Source organism: Drosophila subpulchrella, chromosome 3R (assembly GCF_014743375.2).
Source record: "Drosophila subpulchrella strain 33 F10 #4 breed RU33 chromosome 3R, RU_Dsub_v1.1 Primary Assembly, whole genome shotgun sequence".
Classification (NCBI taxonomy): domain Eukaryota; kingdom Metazoa; phylum Arthropoda; class Insecta; order Diptera; family Drosophilidae; genus Drosophila; species Drosophila subpulchrella.
Window position 1 is genome coordinate 10,972,562 of NC_050609.1, and position 20,985 is coordinate 10,993,546.

At 44.3% G+C, this 20,985-nt stretch overlaps 3 protein-coding genes across 4 annotated transcripts; 1 reads left to right on the plus strand and 2 right to left on the minus strand.

Annotated features, from left to right (window-relative positions):
• Positions 1 to 10: 10 nt before the first annotated feature.
• Positions 11 to 3,591, minus strand: LOC119560455 (ATP-binding cassette sub-family G member 5). 2 transcript variants are annotated; one of them, XM_037873907.1, is made up of 12 exons: positions 3,502 to 3,591; positions 2,872 to 3,028; positions 2,689 to 2,797; positions 2,440 to 2,630; positions 1,923 to 2,067; positions 1,400 to 1,865; positions 1,222 to 1,339; positions 1,075 to 1,168; positions 872 to 1,010; positions 625 to 816; positions 293 to 479; positions 11 to 222 (listed from the first exon to the last, which is right to left on the minus strand). In XM_037873907.1, exons 2-12 carry the CDS (start codon positions 2,929 to 2,931, stop codon positions 109 to 111), a joined length of 1,815 nt encoding a protein of 604 aa, XP_037729835.1. In that variant the 5' UTR covers positions 2,932 to 3,028; positions 3,502 to 3,591; the 3' UTR covers positions 11 to 108. The 2 variants fall into 2 exon arrangements, with proteins under 2 accessions (XP_037729835.1, XP_037729845.1); XM_037873917.1 differs by having other exon boundaries at positions 2,872 to 3,064; positions 3,502 to 3,520.
• Positions 3,592 to 3,706: 115 nt separating this feature from the next.
• On the plus strand, positions 3,707 to 18,513 carry LOC119563496 (ATP-binding cassette sub-family G member 8). The gene is made up of 8 exons (XM_037876935.1): positions 3,707 to 4,114; positions 14,311 to 14,444; positions 14,752 to 14,883; positions 15,302 to 16,677; positions 16,732 to 17,201; positions 17,612 to 17,732; positions 17,796 to 18,076; positions 18,147 to 18,513. Exons 2-8 carry the CDS (start codon positions 14,314 to 14,316, stop codon positions 18,375 to 18,377), a joined length of 2,742 nt encoding a protein of 913 aa, XP_037732863.1. The 5' UTR covers positions 3,707 to 4,114; positions 14,311 to 14,313; the 3' UTR covers positions 18,378 to 18,513.
• On the minus strand, positions 18,496 to 20,889 carry LOC119563497 (bifunctional purine biosynthesis protein ATIC). Its single transcript, XM_037876937.1, has 5 exons — positions 20,818 to 20,889; positions 19,686 to 20,758; positions 19,190 to 19,623; positions 19,004 to 19,130; positions 18,496 to 18,943 (listed from the first exon to the last, which is right to left on the minus strand). The coding sequence occupies exons 1-5, from the start codon at positions 20,834 to 20,836 to the stop codon at positions 18,824 to 18,826; spliced, it is 1,773 nt and encodes a 590-aa protein (XP_037732865.1). The 5' UTR covers positions 20,837 to 20,889; the 3' UTR covers positions 18,496 to 18,823.
• Positions 20,890 to 20,985: the final 96 nt, after the last annotated feature.

Below are 20,985 nucleotides of genomic sequence, written 5' to 3' on the forward strand. Positions count from 1 at the left end.
ACAAACTGGGTTACGTTTAAATAGATAATTTGAGAGTGTCTTTTATTAAATTAAAATAAAGTCTAAAGGAAACTTAGTGTAAATTCTGCACTGCAAAATTGACGATCCTCAGTCCTTGAACTTCTGGCGAACACATCGTGGCATGGGAAACAAGTAGACCAGCATGTTGAAGGCGGCCAGTCCCACGGCAAATGCACAAGAGGCGGCCACATCGATGGTTTCCTGCGCAATGAATTATATTTCGATTCGAATCAATAAACCATTGTAATATAATAAAAATCAAAGCACTTACATCCGGATCCGGCAATCCCAGTCGCTCGTGCATAAAGTCCGCTGGCTTGGGACAGATCACGGAGGCGGTGGGGGTGCAGTTGAGTTTCCGCGATTGGAAGGCGATGCTGTGCAGCAGGGAAGATGCGTAGCGCGTGTGGGTGCCCTTTGTGTTGTCCTGCAGCCAGGGCTGGAGTCCTTTGAAGGACCTGGAGAAAGATAACATTTTTAAATTACATTTTTCAATAAGGAATATCTAAAGATAGTATAATCTTATTCAACGACTTATTAAGTCATTCTTAATTAATGAAATATAAGCAATTTTAACTATATATCAAAGACCTGCTAACTCACCGCACTGTTCCACTGGCCAATGCAATACTGATGACCAGCACATAGGTCACTGCGATGGCTGCGTTGAAAGGAACCTTGACCACCAAGAGGAAGGCGATCGTGAGTTGCTCGGCAAGGACAAAACTGGACCAAAGGGCAACAAACAGATAGGCGAAGACGATGCCATTGTTGTACTTAACATCCAAGAGGAGACTGTAAGAAATTAAAGATTATTTCTGAGACCTTTTACCATTTACCAAGAACTTACGGATAAACCACACAGCTGGCAATTACAGCGGACACAGCGGAGAATGGTATAGAAACTGAGTTGTAGGCAATCAGTAGAGTAGTTCCCGAATAAAGTCCCTCTGGGTTGTCCTGTGAGAACTTTTTGCGCCAAATGGGAACTGCAAAATGGATTCGGATGTTTAGCGAGACATTTATGACTTGACAATTAAAGTCACTACTCACATAAGGATATGGTGGTCAGAATTCCGCAGCCGTAGGACAACCCCAAAATATTAAGGATCATGCCGTTTTTGGTAAAGAATCCATGGGCATCGTCCTGAAACACAACCATTAGTAACCTGTACTTAATATATTTATTCCCGGACTTACCCCGACTTCTGTGTAAAAGGCCCACAAGATGCTCAAGGCCAAAGGAAGTAAAAGCATGCGTAGAAATAGTGTCTTCATGCCCACCAGGCCGCAGGAGAAGGTTGATGCCAGTAGTTTTCTAGACAAATAATAAAATAATTTAAATTATTAAGAAACAAATATTTTCAGCTCTACTTACAAGTACAACATAACCCAAACTTTCAGTTCCCCTGGTTTTCCGTACGCCAGTGGCACCTTGCCAGATCCCATATTATTCAGCGGGGCATCCGAGATGGGAGTTTCCCGGGAGAATCGCTCCACTAATGCCTCGATCTGCTGGCTGGACTCCAAGAATCGATCCCGACTTCGACGGTCCACGGTGGACAGGCAGAGATAGTACATTAGGGGATTCTCCAGCTGGGGACAGGGAAATCCAATGCCGTGGAAGTACTCCAGCATGGCACGAGTGCCTCCGGAATAAACCACACCGCCCAGGCAGAGGAACAGGGCTCGATCCAGGAATGGAAAAACATCGGATCGTGGCTTCTCCAGCGAAAGTAGGATACCACAACCCGTTTTCTTGGCCGTGTTGGACAGAATGGATATCAGCAGATAGGCACTCAAGGGATCCAGGCCATGGGTTGGCTCATCCAGCAACAGCATGACTAAAGAGAACCTTAAATTAATTAAAGGACTCTCGTGGTACATGGTATATATCTTACCAGGATCTCTGACCAACTGGATGCCAATAGCCAGACGTCGTGCCTCGCTGATATTCAAGTACTCCACTCGCTTGTGAGCCACTTGTGAGAGGGCCAAATCCGCCAGCACTTGTCGCACCTTGGAACTCTTCAGGTAACCACTCAACTGCAAAGGGATTATTTATTATATGCCACTACAAAAAGTGTTGCCCGCATTGCCCCGACTTCCCAATAATTGATACGCATTTTACCGCATTTCAATTAAGAATTAACGAGTAGCACCTTATACGCTTTTAAGAGACTCCATATTTGTTTAGATTATCTTTTCAAAAAGTTGAAACGTAATCAGATTTGAACATGCCAAAAAAGTTCAGCCAGTTAAATTGTAATATAGGTTGTCATCGTAAAATGACAGAACATAAAAAAAAATCTTATTTTAAAACCTACCCTACTGCAGCAACAATATATTTAGAATAAATTATGAATATAAAAATAAACATTTTTAAACGTTTATAACATATTTTAAATATATACTCACTATGGTGGGAGTGTAGTGAAGGGTCTGGGCCACTGTGAGACCAGGAACAAAGGTGCAGGACTGGGTCACATATCCGCATCGCTGTTGGAACAAGGCCTTCGAGAGTGGTGATCCATTGAGCAGCACCTGACCCCGAGTGGCTCCATCGGCGCGTCTTGATATGACGTCTAAGAGAGCCCTCTTACCACTGCCTGAAAGTCGAATTCAATTATTATTTGACTCTAAAGTATATGTAGTATTTAGTAATACCTTTCGATCCCAGAATGGCCATAACCTCGCCGCTGTGCACGGTGAGATTGACGCCCTTAAGCACCAGGGCCGAGTTGCCGGCTCCATTGAAACAGCCACCACCATCCACCTGTTGTCAGAATCAAATGAAAACAAAGAAGGTTTTATGGTAGAGGGTTTTTCACGAGCCTGAAGAGAACCCACCTCGGTGGTGTGGAAAATGTTGTGGGCTTCCAGTACGTAGTCGCTGCCGATCATTTTCATAGCCACCACTGAGAGAGCCTGCTTTTGTTTGTTTATTCTTCTTGTGCTCTTTGGGCCTTACTCTCTGTTCGTGGCTCAAGAGTGGCTTGGGTAAGAGCTGATTTCCAGTGAGAGGAGAGAGAATACAAAGAGACTGGTTTATAGAGAGAGAAAACATGTTGATACCAAGAGATTGAATTTGGTAAAATATCAAGTCACCTAATATTAATAATTATATTATATTTAAAAGCAATTTATTTAAAAACGTCATATTCTATTACGTTTTGATTATGTATTTTTAATTAAAACTTTAGTATAAGTAAGCAAGAGTTTTCTTTAACTACATTAGCTCTCTAAATAAGATAAGTTTTCAGAGAGAAAGATAGACACAGAGAGAGATGGAGAGACCATGTATTCATAATATAGGGGAAAAAATCAAAATTGTGAAAGATGTAAGACACTTTATGTACAAAGAAGCTTGTAACTTTAGACCTACAAGGGTTTTATATAAATTAAAGTTATAAATCTATATCTCTTTTAGAACATTAATATTTTCAAGATATCTTTACGCGATATATAAACACTGCTAACCTCCGCGAACACGTCCAAATCAACTGAGCGCGCTGTTCCAACTGAACTGAAACTGTTGCTCGGAGCTAAGACCATTCCAATTGGTAGAGCCAGCGGAAGAGTCCGCTCCGGCTGGAAAACGGCGCTCTCCGGGCCAACACTTCCAGCCAAAGCAAGCGGGCTAAGATGGCGGCCGAGGCCAAGTTCAGATCAGTTCGCTGCGAGCCGAGCTCCGAGAGAGTTGCCTCCACCGATCCGCGGTTCGCGTCGATCGTTTTTTTTCTGGCGGCGCCTCAACACATAATTCCCAGCAGAAAATAACAAAAAAATATATATAGTAGAGAACATTCAACGCTTATGGAAATCTAATTGAAATGTTTACGGCTTAACGGGCAACAAAAGTATATATACCTGTGCAAAGGCGAATATATATTTTAATGGCCTCCAGGAAGTGCATGCAAATGTGGTTATTTGTTGACTCGCGAAATACCCAATAGATACCATTAAAAAAAAAGGAAAGAAAAAAGTGGCAAAAAATACAAGTGGCGTGTGCAGAGTGTAGTGCTGTTGTGTGTCTATATGGTCTATATAAAATATGCAGACATCGGTGTAGCCAGCAGATCAACATTGTAATGTAAGTGTTGTATTGCTGTATCTAAGTCATGAATGAGTGTCGCCGAGCGGCTAATTAGAGTCCAACTGGCCAACTGGTATTTACTGTTAATTGTATTAAGGCAAGCGACCAGCACTTGCCACCTCAACGAGTCTCCACATCCGAAACCACCACGCTCCACGTTCTTTACCTTCCTATTGGTATACCTCCATACCTTCTGGTTCTGTTCTGTTCGTACTCCACTGTTCTGCTCGCGCGGTCGTCACCATCGCAGGTCAAAGATCCCGCGAGCGGGTTTTGTCTAGCAAATGTATCTTAGCCTCCACCATTTGCAGCACTTCTTGGCCGCTCGCTCAGCGCCCTGCTTTCAGCTCCCTGCTCTCTGCTCCCTGCAGAACCGAACGATCCGAGCCAAAGTGAAGTTGAAGCCAAAGCCAAAACCAGAACCCAAGTGCCAGCCAAAGCCGGAGTCGCACAAACAGCCAAGTGCCTGGTGCTCGGCTTGTCTTGTCTTTTATTTTCTCTGCAGCTCACTGCTTCGCTGCACAGGGAAAAAAACAGAGCTCGATATTAAATCGAAATAGGCAGCTCAGATAAATATTTATAATTTGATAGTTTCAATATATAAATCAAAGTATTTATTTTTATTCGCTGACAAGTTAAAAAACCCAGAAGAAAAAAATGTTTTATCATTTACTAAAGGTATTTTTGTTTTAGGTCTTAATGGTTTTGACTTTATATTAACAATTTCTGAACTTTTAGAGATGTTGTTATTAAACGCAAAAATATTTTCTAAAGACATAAAAACCATAAGTATTAAACAAGTTTTTCCTACTGTATGCGAGTGTGTATCTCACAGATACGAGTTTCAGTTTGTTTGTTTGTTTGGCCGGCTGTCTTTGGCTTTGCCTTTGCGGAGCTGGGTTCTTGGCTCTCCGGAATCGCTTGTTGTTTGCTCTACCCGCAGATGCCAGCATCGTCTTGGTCTGGTCATTCCCTCGTAAAAACAGCCTCAAGCCTCCGATAGAGCTATATCGCAATTATTTGTTTTTATGTTTATAGTTTAGCCACATAAATATATGTTTATGCGCCCTTAGAAATGTTTGCATAATTTATGGGCACTTATTTTTGCACATATCCAGCAGTTCTAAAGTAATAACGTTGTCAAAGCACTACAACTTTACCTTAGAATAGCTCTATTACACTTGTATAGTAATGAACGATACTTTACATATTTTTCTTTTGTGTACCTAAAATAAATTTATTATAATGCAATCAAACTATATATTTCGTTGTTTAGTTTTTACTTTATCGTCACATTCTGTGACCTGAATATTTGTTATTTTTGTTCTTTTTATTTTCGAACAAGATGTGAAAGCCATAACAGGTCCGAACGAGACCTCTTGTAACAAGAGAGAAGTATTTTATTTCTGAGTGTACTCATCCCGTATTGGCTCATAAAGAATAACCACGCGGCTAAGCAACTTTCACATTCATTTTGCAATTTCGATGCAGCTGCCAATCTGCGCTCACAATCACTTTCAAAATTTCGTGCCGCGAAACTTGATTTCCCATCGAATTGGAGCCGCGGGCTAATGTCGATTTGGCCATCAGGGCTTTTAGCACCATTCTCAGGGCCCCCGACTGCAGATCATTGTCAACCTAATGCCTCTGGCCCTTCGCAATGCAAATTCCCAGCCTCCGTTTGGCAGCCACTTCCAAAGATTCTCGCACCTAATTAGCCATGTCATGTTGGCCGGCCCGTTAGAATGCTGTTAAAGCCATGGCCAAGCTCATTGAAAAAGTCCCAAAATGATTTCTGGTTCTTCGCGCTGACTTGCTGGATTGTTTTTCTTTTTGATTTTCCCATTGTTGTTTTTGCCGATGCTGCGGCGTAAATTAGTTAACAGTATTATTATAGCTGCTAACGGGGCTCGATGATTTGTGGCTGCTGTTTGGGACCCAAAAGATACAACACAAAAAAAGATTCACTAAACAACGCTGAAACAGAGAAAAAAAAAAACGTTTAGAAACGGACCGACAGGCAGTGACAAGATCTCGGAGCGGTCGTAATTCAATTTCGACAATTTCAATTCCAGTCCAAAAGAAAAAACAAATACAGAAACACAGAGACAAATCAAAAGACTTAAGACAGCAACGCGGAGTCTAGACAAAAAAGACGAAGGCGAGGCAAAAAAGCCAGCTTAAGTTAAATTGATTGTCAGTTATGGCTTTGTGGTGAGTTCGAAACTGGAGTGGGGTGGTGGTATCTGGTGTAAGGTATATGGTATGTGGTATATGGTATCTGGTCTTTGTCTTGGGTCTAGGCGGGTTTTCGATCGGTTATCCCTAGGTGTGGCTGCATCTTGTTGGCCAAAACTTGTTCTGGTTCCCTCGGACTCTCAATCTCAGTATATATTTTCAATTGAACTTAGTCGCTGGCTATTCCGAGACGGATGAATCATTGCATTTAATGATCTCCCACTGGATGAAGTCAGCGGCGGGCCAACGGAACGATGATGATGCGACTCAAAGACCAAGAGACCCTTGCCCGCTGGATCGGCAAAGTGAAAACTCAACGAGCAGGAAATGCAAATTCGAAATTCCCCCGTTGCACGGCCAATCTCTCCCACTGCGGGGCCATTAAAAGCTGCGACCATGAAAATTGTGGGCATTGATAGATACGCTACGGGGCCACAGCCAGTTAATTTACTTTTTATTGTAATTAAATTAACACAGTAGGGCCGAGGAGAAAAAGAAGCCGCAGCAGCAGAAGCAGAACAGCTGCATAATTAGGCGAAGAAAGTACATTTCAGTCGACGGTGCTACACACACTTCGTGACTTTTATGGCCGTAAAGAAAGAACTTCAATTCATTTCACTCCAGGTTCACAGACACGGTTCAGACATGCCTCTGACATAGAATCAGAATGCCCGGAGTCGGAGTCGGATTCGGAGATGATTTGACATGGATACAGGCAACGCGAGCCGAATAAATCGCTCTTAAAATCCATGTCACACACTTGGCCTCCTCAGTTTTCACTATAGTGAAAAAAATTAATTAATGTCTGTAAGAATATAGATTGTATCAAAGATATAAAAGATATAAAGTGACTTGAACAACGGCAAAAAAATCAACTTATCTGTATAACATTATCTAGGATAGACTTCAACAATTTTACGTTAGCTTAAACAAATTATATCCATATTCACTTTCTTTAAAAGATTACCCTTTCCTATTAAAAATATACAACTTGAAGAATTGTCATTTTTCAATATCAAGTTTTTTTTTCATCGGAATATTATTAATTTCTTAAGTTACAATTTTTTAAAGTGGTTAAGAAGAAAAGCGATTTTAATTAATGTATTTAATTATGTGAGTAATTAAATTTCCTAAACTTATATAAACTAAACCGGTTAAAGTGTTTATCTTCATTTCACGCATAATCTGAAGGAATTTTGCAGCTCAAAAGCTGGTTTCAGCATAACAAGAAGATGAGAAATGTTAAATTACAATAAAGTCTGATGAAGCTAGTAATTGCTTTGATATACGTTAAATTCCAAACGTACTGTCTGATTACCAAATCAAATTTATACCGACTTTCTTCAGATAAGCTGATATATTTTTCTGAGTGTGGAATTGGCGCCTAAGACCGGGTCGGTCTGTGTCTTTGGGTCTCTGGGTGTGTTCGGGAATTTGGCCAAATACGCCTGTCTGTCGCATTTTTATGCATGCAATGGCAACGCAGGGAAAAATTGCCATTTTTCTGTTTTCGTTTGGTTTGCCATGGAATTTATGTCAATTAGCCTGGTGGCACACGTGTCTTTTGTGGAGGAGGCGAATGGGAGCGGCGGGATTGGCTTTAGCATGCAAATTTTACCCACAATTGTTGGCCACTTTCACAAGTCTGTTGCAATACAGGAAAGTGTTTTGTTGCGACTCGTTTGGCCGGGGGGATTTGTTTTGGTTTCTGCTCGCCGTTAATTGCCTGTAAAGATGCCCGAAACTGAGGCAAAGTTTCGTATTCCGTTTGGGCAATTAATAAAACTGACCTTGCCTGAGTTTTCTAACCACAAAGCGAAAACTGAACGCAGAAGCGCTGGAAACTGAAAGCCGATCCGCTGAAAAACGCTGAAATGAGACCACCACGGTGGTTTCGACGGTGCTTTTCTGCGGTGGTGGTGGTGGTGGGGGCTATGCAGCCATGACGAATATTCGTTGACGGCATGACATTAGCTCGACTTTTTGGGGTCATAGTCATAGAGCGACGTCAGCGGAATTCTTGTGCTCGCATTTCTGCCAGCTCGTTGGTTAACTCATTTCTGGCAATGCCCCTGCCTCGGAAACTCGGATATTGCCCAATTCTATGGCGATTTGTGGGCCAGATTCATTAGCCTCAACGGCGACTGGCTCACAAATTGGGTTAGCTTTGGATTCCCATTAGTCAGTGTTTAATTTATCATTCCACCCTTCCAGTTCTCGCAGCTTTTGTTGACAGTTCATAAGATTTGTTGAATCAATCAATGACTTAGTTGCTGGGAAAAACGTAAATAACTTGGAACTGACGCATTAAAAGCTGTCATTCTTCAAATATTTACGAGTAAAAAACCTCAGGCAAAAAAAATTCTTGAACAGGAAATAAATTTATAACTAAACCAGATCTCCAAGATCTCTTAAAGTTCTAAAATCATTTTCTTGTTACAAAACAAATGTAATAAAACTTAATAAAAATATTTCATAATGTATTAATATTATTTTTTTTATAAAAAAACTGTAACAATTTTTCTCGCCGTGCATCCATTCACCTGCTGGGCCTGGACCATCTCTGCCCGTGTTTCGTCGACGTTTACCCACTCATAATCAATTTACGCAGCCGAAACTTTCACAAGTCGAATTGCTGTGGCAGCTTAAAGATTTCCTCGCTGCGTGCTTGTCGTTTTTTTTTTGACTGACTGTCGCTCATCCGCCATGGAGGCCAGTAGTTAAAAGCGTGAGCATCTATCTCACAACGTGGCCAGCAATTTGCATACTGGCTTCTGCCGGCCACAGGCAACGGCAACGGCAGCGACAACGATATGATGCGATATGGAGGCACAAAAAAACGTGCTAAAAATCAAACAAAAACCCGAACAAAAATATCTGGAACCCGAGTGTTCAATTAACACACACACAAAACATCTCATCTCGTCGAATGCCAGTGCCTTTCCTCCCGAGGTATAATCACAAAAAATTTCATCTTTCCAAACCGGACGACGAGCAAGTTCAACAAACCGCTTTGTCGCCGGAATGGAGCGAGGAATGTTGGCCACGGGCTGGCAATCATTTAATTTGTTTATTATTAATTTGCAACTGGCGATGGCATTAGTCAGCGCTCGAAATCGGCTCTCGTTTGCCGCCCCTTTTGCAGGACCCGCCCCTCCATCAAATAATGGATATATTTCTGCGGGTCCTGAGAAGGGTATTTCCACTTTGACGATGCGAATGTGTCTAAATTTATCAGCCTACGTGATCCCATTCAGGTTTCTGGCTTAACACATTAGTGACTTTGCGTCTTGCGGTTTCTTTCAGAATTTTGCGAATTTTTAATGACTCACGGAGACATTAAATACTTATTTAAGGGAAATCATCTCATTTATTAAGGATTTCTCATCTTTATTTCTGTTGGGTTTTATCTTGATACGTAAAATACGAAAACCATTTCAAGAGACTTTAAATTAGCAGGTAAATCTTGTCATGCATAAGTTTTTTAGAGAGAAACATCTGCAGAACATTTAAGAAACTTACTAAAAGCGTTAAAAATTTAATTTTAAACTGAATATATATTCTCGTAATGAACAGCAATTAACTGTATATTAGTTGGAGGATTTTATAATTTGTCCAATCTATTAAACATTTATAAAGTAAAACTGTGATACGAACTTTCTAAAAATGTTAATTCCAAGAATTGAAAGTGAATTCTCCTGTTTTGCCTTAATGTTTATGCAGTTAAGCTTTTGTCTTCTCACGTCCAAATAAATTTTCCCAGTTTAATAAAATCTTAACGGCTTTGAGTGCATTCAAGCGTCGTTGTGTATGCAGTTTCCCTTGTTTTATTAATCGCAAATTACAAAACTGCAACTGTGACCCACTTCGAGGCAGTCGCAAAATATTTTGTAGGCATTTATCATACGCCCCGTGTGCCGCAGCCGCTGCAGCAGCAACTACAAATTATGCCACAAGAGTTTCACTTTCTCAGCGAGATCTTCCCAGTCCATCAGTTAGTCAGTTAGTCATTCAGTCACTCAGTCAGTCCGTCAGCGGCAATCAGAGGCCAGCTTTGGATATGGGAGGGAGTCTGACCGACCCACCTGTTGTCTACATGTCCAGGGAACCAGTTTTGGGCAGTGAAATTAAGAGCCCAGCAACCCAATTTAATTGGCTTTTGCGTGGGAATGGAAATGGATGGGCCCAGGCTGGCTGAACCGCAGGTCAGGTCTCGTTAGCAGACCCAATCACACATCTTTCGAGTACCACCGAGCAATCTTTCAAGCCAGTAAAGTACAATCCATCCATGAGAGAGAGCAACAAATGGTTATGGGGGTCTGGGGACTGGGACCACTTGAAAGCCACTTGGGCGCGCTCCATTAAATCATAAAATGTGCGCGCACAAGCCGGCGAGCAGTGACCGAAAAACCGGAGTAGGAACCGGAGCCATCGTGGTCACAGCTCGTGTCTAACTGCAGTTTTGCATCAATGGTCATGTGAGTGCGGCAAACGGTTCTCGACTTGTCAACTGACATCTTCGTGGCTTCTTGGCCAACGGGAATGCAGAATGACAGCAACGGGACTCCACTCCACCACGTCTGCATATGCAACATCTTGGCCAAGTCAAGCAACCGACTGCCAATTGGCCTAATCGGCCAATGGACTGCTAAGCTATTGCCAATAACCGTTGCTTATAACCAATTACTTAGCGCATTGTGTGATTTATTCACACCAGCAGCAGCCGGCCTCGTTGACAGGCAAATATCCGCTAGCTTCGGTTTTAGTTTCCGTCTCTCTGACCGATCATGCAACGATCGAGTGACCCACTTGGCCGTAGGCTATATATAAGCCATTGAGAGTATGAAATAATTCTGGCCAGACTGCAGCTGTAACTGCAGCGGAACTTTGCCTGGATTTTGGCCCCAGCTGCATCTAGTTTTTCATGTTGCAAGCTCGGATATTCGAGGCCCGCAATCTGATAAAGTCCGCTAAGGCTTGGCTAATGGCCAGATAAGTGTGGAATGCCACCCAAGAGCTAGGGAAAAACAATAACTCACTGATTCTTGCAATCATGGGAACTAAACAATCACATTTCCCTTCAGGCTAGATTTCTGTGTTTTAGGATCATATGTGAAAAATGAGAAAACAATTATTATAAAGGTAAACTATCTGATCATTAGTTCTAGGTCTATTTCCAGTAAGATTTTACCTCTCATAAACTCTACTTTATTCTATTTTTGGACATGTCTACCTTAAATTTTCTTAATTCCAAAACGTGCTGAGGTAGACTCTTGAATTCTTGCTTTTTATAAATAACTGGTAAACATCTTAGTAAGCAATCTTAAGTAATCATCACATAATAAGGTACCAAAAAAAAAACAAAAATAAATTGGAGTAGCTTTAATTGTGCGATTTAAGCTAACAATTGAATCAATCAGTGGTAATTTTGGTGTTTATTTAATTCCCAAGCCATTCAAACTAAGCAGCTTGTTTTTGTTGTTTTAAAAAATGTGGTAAAAACCAAAAGTCACTTTAATCATTTGTTCACTTTCCTCCACTGTCAGCTGTCGGTTTTTAAGTGCAATTCGCAATGTTTTTGCTTCACGCACTTGTGCGAACAATGGAAATGGATAGATACAGATACGCGCACTGCGAGATACTTAGATATCGGCTGCGAAGTCAACCGAGCATCGTGATCACATAAATCAATGCCGCTGTCGTGGTCGCAGCCGTATCATTGCCCCCAATACCATTCATTCATTACAGGCAGCCCAACAAAGCGACGCTTTAGATGCCGCACATCTCTTTCTTTGCGGCCCATATAGACTGCCCAGTTTTCAGTATAAATACACTAGAAAATATTTCTGGGCTAAAGGAAAAAATAAATACAAAATTAGAAAACTTATGGATTTATTTAAACAGATAAAACGATTATTTTACTTACTTAAAGAGTTGGTTCCCTTGGTAAATTTTTGATTAATTGAAAAGCAAACAACTCGATCTTTGGGGCGCTTTCAGGTCTGCTCCATATATTCCATATTAGTACGCATCTTCAAACTATTTCAAATTATTTCCGATTGATTCTACCATTTAAAATGGTCTATCTTTTATAGTCATAGAAGATTACAAGTTACAGTTCTTCAAAGAACCCTAAAAAATTCAAGAATACTTTAATTTCCAATCATGAAGAAAACTAAAAAGAAAAAGTAAGGTATATTGTAGTGTATGCCACACATTCCCTTGGGGAAATATTTTTTGGTGCATATGTTAAGTACCAGTATCTGGTATTGCAACTGCGTGTAGGTTTCTCGGCATGGGCGATGGGATGTCTGAACTGTAGCAGGCTCTCGCGGGTATTAAAACCACCTTCCCTGACTTCCACTTTCACTCTGTGCCAAGTGCTGCTAAAAGCCAAAAGGCCCCGGCAAAAACGGTTACGGCCAAGAAAAGCTACATCAAAAAACAGAGGCAAATAATTGTTGGAGAAAGAAATGATAATAATAAACAAAAACGTTGGCAGACAAACAAAATCGAGTAAAATGCGTTGAACTGCGAGGAAAATCCGTTTAAGCGATTATGGCACAAGTGATTTTAATTAAAGCGAATTTAACACGCAATTAAAAGTGTTAATACACCGGCCGATTTCGAGTTCCGTGGAAAAAATCGTTTAATATCTTATGATAATCTGCAATGGTAGATGGGCGAAAGCATTTGCTATGGAATGCCGTAATCCGGGCGCCAGCTTTCTTCTTTTGGACACCGCCCCCCAATCCCAGCTCCGAAACCACAGCTTCACTTTTAGCAGCTGCCTAGTGGAGCTTGCAATCGCGAATATATCTTGTAGTTGGAGTATCTGAAGCCGCTCACTTTCGCCGCACTTGTAGAACACTCGACTACGTAATCTCTGCGGCTGGCAAAACGGAAATCCGCACGGCTCGCTGCACTGCATCCATTTGGAGTCCACAAAATGCGGCGACAGCTTTGCATTAGTTTGTTTGCCTTTCGTTCGCTGGTTGCATAATGCTGCCTAGACAAACTGCAGTTCATTTGCATGGATATGGTACCTTTTTTAGGGGGCCTGCATTGGCAATTAAAAACCCAGAGGCCGTGTCCAAATGAGCTGCGCTTTGTTCTCCCGCCCTGCGCTTTGGATTTCCTCAAGACATTAACTTGGAAATCCGAAAGACAGAACCAGATTGGGTGTCATTGTCTTGGGGGTTTCGTGCACTTGCTCGGATTAAGATTCCCAAAAAAATATTACTTTGGCACGATGGCAAAAGAACACCGTGATATTCAAATTATACAAACTGCTTTGCTTTTGTCTCTAGGTATAATGAAAAGCGATAAAATATTATCATTTTTAGATACAACCGAAACAAAATGGTTACCATAAAAATTACAATTTGTATGGTTATTATCACATTGATTGTGGCTTTCGGTTTTTCGTAATTTCATATCAAACGGTATTTTTTAAAGACATCTTATCTTGTCATTCGTCTTAAACAATCATATTTTATCAATTTGAAAACGTTGTTAGAATTTTAGTAAATATGATTTTTTAGTAAAGTACAGGTAACTACAAATTATAGTGGAGCTATTATTAATGTATTCATATATTAAATGGAATAAACTTTATTTTTATAAAAAATCTATTTCATTGCTGAATAACCGAGAGAACTTCGAGTGGTTCATTGTTAGGGGTGTCTCAAGTTCGCCTCGTATCATATCTGACACAATTTCCGCTTTTGTCATGACAATGGTTGTGAATATGCGACTCCAATTCCGAATCCGAATCCGACTTCGACTTCAACTGGCACTGCGTGTGGATGTGTGGGCATTGTCATTAGGCTAATTCCCGCCAATTATGAGTAATAATAGCGCAGCCATTCTCGCAGCATTCTTGACCCAGTTTAGCTCGGAATTAGCTTAATATTTTGGCCCGAACTCTCTAACCCGCTCCGTGTTTCCAGCAGATCATGGAGCTGAGCAACTTTTCGAGCGGCAAGAAGATGTCACGCGAGGAGCGACGCTACTCGGTGCCCCATGGCCCCAATACTCCGCTGCCACCGGCGGCCTCCGAAGATCTGCACGCCTGGTCCATCTACAGGTGAGTGGTTAAGTGGGGGAACCCCGCTATCCAGATATCCAGCTATCAAGCTGTCCAGCTATCCAGACATGGGTGTGGTCTCTGGGGCGGAAGCAGGCGGGGGAATTACTGGCTCCGGCCGCACCTGTCGATCGGAGTTTTGACGGTTGATTTAACCGCAGCCAACGGAAGTTCAAATGCCATAAATGGCTAATTGAAGAGTCATGGCCAAGCCCTCCAATCATGTCCAGCTGACCGCAACTGCAGCCGCCCATTGCAACTCTCTATAGCGCTTTCCATCTTCTTTTTGAATACCCCCCATTAATAGGCAAAACCTGAACTCCGACTTCACCGATTCGGCTCTGGGCTCGTCGGACAAATCACCGCTGCCATATGGAAACTTCCAGCTACGCGATACCACAGTTCAATCAATCTTAAATCATCCGCGCTACGGACCCAAGTGAGTAATCCCAGACATTATTTGAATAAACCATTATTAAGCATAATTAAGTGTTAAGAATGTGGTTATATGATCTCAGCACTCGACAATGTTAATATAACCATCGTCATATAAATAGAAATGTCTTTATATGCTTTATAGGGTAATAACCGCTCCTTTTTAACTCTTCCTAACTTTCAAATCTTACCTAGGAAACTATTCTTCCTTATAGTTAATGTTCTATCTAATTCATAACATATACAAATAAGCTTCTTCCTTTAAAGTTAAACTTTAATTGAATTCCAAAAGCAAAGAACACTATTCTAAATAAGAAAAATGAACATGATGCGATAAAAATGTAATAAACATCTTCGTTACATTTTCATAATATATACTTTATACATTTGATTTTAAAACCAATAATGCTTAACCCTTTCAGATCCCCCTTGGGCTCAAATATGTACACATACTTGAAGTTTGGACTGCCACGCGTCTTTCCGCCGAACGCTGGATCTCAGCGGTCGCATCGTCCAGGTCCTGGACCAGGATCTGGTCCTGGTCACGGTGGTTCCAGTGCCCTAGGTGGGGTGCGTGGGCGGGTGAACCGCGCCTTCCGTGACAGCTCGGGGGCACCGGCGGGCGCCGGAAGCAGTGGCTACGACAGCAGCGACAACGAGACGACCCGCAGCAGGGTGCCGCCCAATCTCCGGAAGTACCGCAGCGAGTCCGACTTCCGTGCCATCGGCGGCATGCCGCACTCGCGTCCGGAGTCCCGGGCACAGATGGGCGGTGGGGGTGTTCCGGCGGCTGCACTGCGTCAGGCCAACAGCAGGGCGAGCATCGCGGTGGGTCAGCACCACCACCAGATGCAGCAGCACCAGCAGCAATACATGGGCAATGGGAAGCACTACGGCCACAGGTCGCACAGCGAGGCGGATCTCCTGGGAGCCGGACTGAGTCAGGTGGATGGCGGTGGGGGAATGGGCTATGACTACAACGAAGCCCGGCTGTACGGCAGCTCCAGGCAGTATGGAAACGGAAACGGAAATGGTCACAACCCAGGCAGTCGCAAGCAGTCGGGCATGGGCCTCATCTACCCGAACATCCAGGTGCACTGCCTCGATGTGAATCCCTGCCTGCGCGGTGTGTCCATGCAGGCCAAGGCCGGAGATCTGTTCGCCATCATGGCCACCTCGCAGCGGGAGGGAAGTGCCCTATCCGAGTGCTTGGCGGGATTGAGTGAGCGACTGGGAGGGGAGATCCTCATCAATGGACAGCAGGTGAGTCGCCGCGGTCTGCGGGAGCTCTGCAGCTATGTTCCGGCTCTGGAGGTGTCCTCACTGGATCCCCGGATGAGTGTCCAGTGCACTCTGAACTTCCACGCGGCTTTGAGAGGTCCTCTGGATCGCAGCGATCTGGAAGAGCGCATGGATGTGCTTATCGAGGATCTGGGGCTGAATACAGTGCGTGCCTCCAATGTGTCCACTCTAACGCACTCGGAGAAGCAGCGCTTGAGTGTGGCCTGCCAGCTGCTGGCGCAATCTTCGCTTCTAATCCTGGACCAGGTGACCAGCAACATGGACATCTTTGACACCTTCTTCCTGGTGGAGTACCTGCGTCAATGGTGCAGTGGGGGTCGCATCGTTATCATGACGCTGCAGCCGCCCACCTTCGAAATCCTCTCCATGTGCTCCGGAGTGCTGCTGCTCTCCGGCGGAAGGACCGTCTTCTCCGGCAGTCGAGCGGACTTGCCACGACACATGGGTCAACTGGGCTATCCATGCCCGCCATTCAAGAACCCAGCAGATTACTACTGTAAGTCAGAGGATTAACTTAAATTTTAATAGTCAATAATATATATTATTTTAGTGGATTTGGTTACCTTGGACGACCTTTCGGCGGCAGCCATGCTGGAGTCCTCGGCCCGCATTGAATCCCTGGCCAACGCCTGGGACCAGATAAACTCGGAGCCCCCACTTGCTGCCCCGCCCGCCTCCCTGCCCAACTTCACACTGAAGGCCGGCTTCTTTGGCCAGATCAGTGCTTTGATCAAGCGATTCGCCGGCTACAAGCAGCCGGGATCACTGCTCACCTGGATCAGCAAGCTCATCGCAGCAGCCGTTCTCTCGCTCTGCATCGGCTGCATCTTCTGGGATGTGCCCGCCTCCGATCCGCAGCTGAGCTATCACGACCGGCTGGGCTACCATCATTGCGTCATGGTGCTGGTCTACTGGCCACTGGTCATGCTGACCATCAGGGACACGCAAGAGGATCGCCGTCATGCGGAGCGGGACATCCGCCTGGGACTCTATACGCGCAGTCTCTACATCATTGTGCAGGTAAGGGGCTATAAAATGTTATTTAAATAGTTTAAAATTGTTTCAATGATAAAACCAAGTTATAATGTAACTACATAGGGCTTGAAACGTAGATATATTATGTGATATAATACTCTGTGAAGAGAACAAAGGATTTAATTTTTATGAGCAAATACTTCAATACTTCCATAAAACTCCTTCATAATTAAAATTGTATTCTTAAATATCTTTAAAAAAAGGTTAAAGGCCGACCACTATTTGGTTTAAACATAGATTTCTTGTATGACATAGCAGTACAATCTATAAACAGATCGCATTATTTAATTTGTATAAGCCAATATATCATTAGAACTGCTCAAAAATTAGATCCCTAAACTAAGATACATATGAAATGATATATTTAATAACCACACATTTTGAAATTCTTGCAGAGTCTTCTGGGCCTATTTCCCAGCCTATGTATCTGGTTGGCTTATTTGCTGCCAGCCCACAGCATGGCGGGACTTTACACCTATTCCAACAGCAGCGATACGGGCATTTACCTGTACATGGGTAAGTTATCTTGAGAACAACCATTGGTAAATGAACCATTCTGATAAATGCCTTTAAATGCAGGCTACATGCTGCTCTACTTGACGCTCATCCAGACACTGGCCCTGTTCTGCGCCCACCTGCTGCCCTGCAAGGTCTCGGCGAGCATTGTCAATGGATTGATCAGCCTGGCAGCGGCGTCAGTGGGTGGTTACCTGGTGCATCCCCAGAACCTGGCCCAGTTTTGGTCCTGGCTGCAGTTCGTCTCGCCGGAACGATGGCTCCTGCCTGTCCTGGTGCAGGATGAATACAGTGCCGAGACGTTGTCCAATTCCGCCGGACTGCAGTTGTGCCGGAACAAGCAGGTGGGTGTCCTAAAAAAGACTATCTTATTAATTATATATTATTTAAATAATATTTATAAACAAACTTCAGGTGCAGCACCAGGAGATCATTGTGCAGCAGCCCTGCCCGCCGCCCAACGGCACCCAAGTGCTAGTCGACTTCGAGCTGTTGCCCCAGCAGCACGTGCTGGATCCCTCGCCCAGCTATGACCAGACCACCTCGCTGGCCCTGGTCCTGGGCTCGGTGCTCGTCTTCTTCGTCACCTTCATCGTCTTTCTGTGCAATTGTCGCGGCGCCTGTCGGAGGCAGCGAAGCCGATAGGCCCACACCGCGACTTGGAGCTGGCCGGGATCTGGAGCTCAGATGGCCCTGCCTCCCGAGAACTGTACATTCCATAGAAACTAATTCTTGAAATAAATAGTGTTTAGTCGAGGCCGCGTTCGTTTAACTAACTAAAGGCAAGTGGTTTTTATTGTACTTGGAATGGACATAGGGCAGTTTAAAGGGGGTTGTTTACAAGGATTTTTTACATCTATAAAAGTTCTTAAAACACTAAAAATGTTATCAAAAATAGTTTGCATAAAGAGGTTATTATTGCAGATAAAAGCTTTTGTTTCCTGTTTTCAAAATGTCTTTTCACTTGGAGTGTTTTTGTTTAGTTTGTTATGAGAGACAGTATTCGGTTTGCAAAGATTAGTTTAAAAATGGAATATTTTGCAACCGGAAGTAATCTAGAAATCAATCGTGTACTCAAGACAGTCTTGAACTTAATGGTGGAACAATCGCAGATTGGTGTGGGCCATAATGATGCCGTGCTCATCGCAGGCGGCAATGACGCCAGCATCATTGGTGGAGCCTGCAGGACTGCCAATGTAAGAGACACCACTCTGAATAGGCAGATGTAAACATTAATATTTGAACTTTAAAATACTATTCAACTAACTTACCAGACTGGCGCGGTCGATATTGTCACGGAAGGGGAAGAAGGCGTCGGATCCTAGGGCCACACCACTCAGCTGCTTCAGCCACTCAACTTTTTCCTCGCTGGTCAGTTGGGCTGGCGCCTTGTCGAACCTATACATAAAATATTCGGTTTAGAGACCCTTAAAACATGCTATATCTCCATAACATACATTCCCTCGAACTGCGATAGGGGCATGTCCTTGCCCACTGTTCCATTAACGTAGTTGTCGATCGCATTTGAGATTTCCGCCCGCTTAACGCCCGCCTTGAACTTCATGCCGGCCACGCTGGGATGCTGGCGCAGCCACCAGTTGTCCGCTTTCTCACCCGCCAGACGAGTGCAGTGAATCCGCGACTGTTGGCCGGCACCGATGCCTACCACCTGGCCATCGCGGGCATAGCACACTGAGTTGCTCTGGGTGTACTTCAAGGCAATGGTGGCCACGATTAGATCCCGCACAGCCGCTTCGGGCAGAGGACCACGCTTGCTCACCACATTGGCGAAGAGCGAGGGGCCAATGACGGCATCGTTGCGCTTCTGCTCCAGAGTCAGTCCGAAAATGGTCTTGCGCTCCACCGCGGAGGGCTCGTAGTTGGGGTCCATCTAGAATTTAAATTAATTAAATGCAATATCCAAAAAGAGTATGTTTTTATGTATTAGGCTACCTGGAGAATACAGTATCCGCCGTTCTTCTTTTTCTTAAGGATCTCCAGAGCTTCTGGCTCGTAGCCGGCGGCAATGATACCATCCGAAACCTCGCGCGAGATGATTCTGGCGGTAACCACATCGCACACATCAGACAAAGCCACAAAGTCGCCAAAGGAGCTCATGCGGTCGGCTCCACGAGCGCGGGCATAAGCCGTAGCCAGGGGCGTCAGCTGCTCATACAGATCGTCCACCATGCAGAGCCTGGCCTGGGCCGCATTGAGGGGCACTCCCACAGCCGCTCCCGCAGGAGACACATGCTTGAAACTGGTGGCCGCCGGCAGCTGGAGGGCCTGCTTCAGTTCTCGAACTAATTGCCAGCCATTAAGAGCATCGCACAGGTTAATGAATCCCGGAGAGGCATTCAGCACCGTGAGGGGTAGCTTAGCCAGCTGGGTGTACAACTGCGCCGGTTTCTGGTGAGGATTCATACCATACCGCAGCGGCAACTGAGACACACCCGATCCATACTGCCTCCTGAAGTAGTCCGAAATAGCGTCATCGTAGCTTGCTGTGTGGGTGAATGCCTTAAGGGCCAGAGCTTGTCGCGTCTCTAGGGTGGTATCCCCCAAAGCCTTCAGCTCCGCCAGCACACGGTCGTAGTCCACTGCCTCGCAAACAACCGTGACACGCTGGTGATTCTTGGCCGCCGCACGAAGCAGGGTAACACCACCAATATCGATGTTCTCCACAGCATCGGCCAGCGTAACATCCGGTTTAGCAATGGTGCTAGCGAAGGGATACAGATTGCAGACCACCAGCTGGACGAGATCGAAGCCCTGCTTGCGCATGTCAGCCAGGTCAGAGTCGGTGGTTCGAGACAAGATTCCAGCGTGCACGGCCGGATGAAGGGTCTTCACACGTCCACCCAGCATCTCGGGGGCTCCCGTTATCTCCGACACATCCTTCACTTTTAGGCCAGCACCACGCAAGCTGGTTGCAGTGCCTCCACTGGCCACCAGGTCAAAGCCCAGGGCCACCAGACTCTTGCCCAAGTCGAGCAGACCCGTCTTGTCCGACACACTGAGGAGAGCTGTGGGAGTTGAGAAGCTTAATTAGATATCCCCTAAGGATGGATCCCTGCAGACTCACCAATCTTGCTGGAACTCATGGTTGATGCCTAGATTTTCTGCTGACTGCGTCTGAACCGCTTGGCAACTGAAATGCAAATGAAAGACGAGAAGTCAGTGGGCGATTGCGAATGTGGGCTGGTTATTCGGTGCACAAACATGTTTACGCGTTTTCGCTTTTCTGGCTAGG

Bases quoted from the DNA above. Each gene is read 5' to 3' on its own strand.
- LOC119560455 (XM_037873907.1), bottom strand. From the start codon at position 2,931: ATGAAAATGATCGGCAGCGACTACGTACTGGAAGCCCACAACATTTTC. The intron at 2,068-2,439 runs GTGAGTATATAT...ATCCCTTTGCAG, and splicing joins TTCACTACACTCCCACCATA to TTGAGTGGTTACCTGAAGAG. The intron at 480-624 runs GTGAGTTAGCAG...ATCTTTCTCCAG, and splicing joins TTGGCCAGTGGAACAGTGCG to GTCCTTCAAAGGACTCCAGC.
- LOC119563496 (XM_037876935.1), top strand. From the start codon at position 14,314: ATGGAGCTGAGCAACTTTTCGAGCGGCAAGAAGATGTCACGCGAGGAG. The intron at 14,445-14,751 runs GTGAGTGGTTAA...CCCCATTAATAG, and splicing joins CACGCCTGGTCCATCTACAG to GCAAAACCTGAACTCCGACT. The intron at 18,077-18,146 runs GTGGGTGTCCTA...AACAAACTTCAG, and splicing joins AGTTGTGCCGGAACAAGCAG to GTGCAGCACCAGGAGATCAT.
- LOC119563497 (XM_037876937.1), bottom strand. The intron at 19,131-19,189 runs GTATGTTATGGA...TTTTATGTATAG, and splicing joins CTATCGCAGTTCGAGGGAAT to GTTCGACAAGGCGCCAGCCC. The intron at 18,944-19,003 runs GTAAGTTAGTTG...CTGCCTATTCAG, and splicing joins ATATCGACCGCGCCAGTCTG to AGTGGTGTCTCTTACATTGG.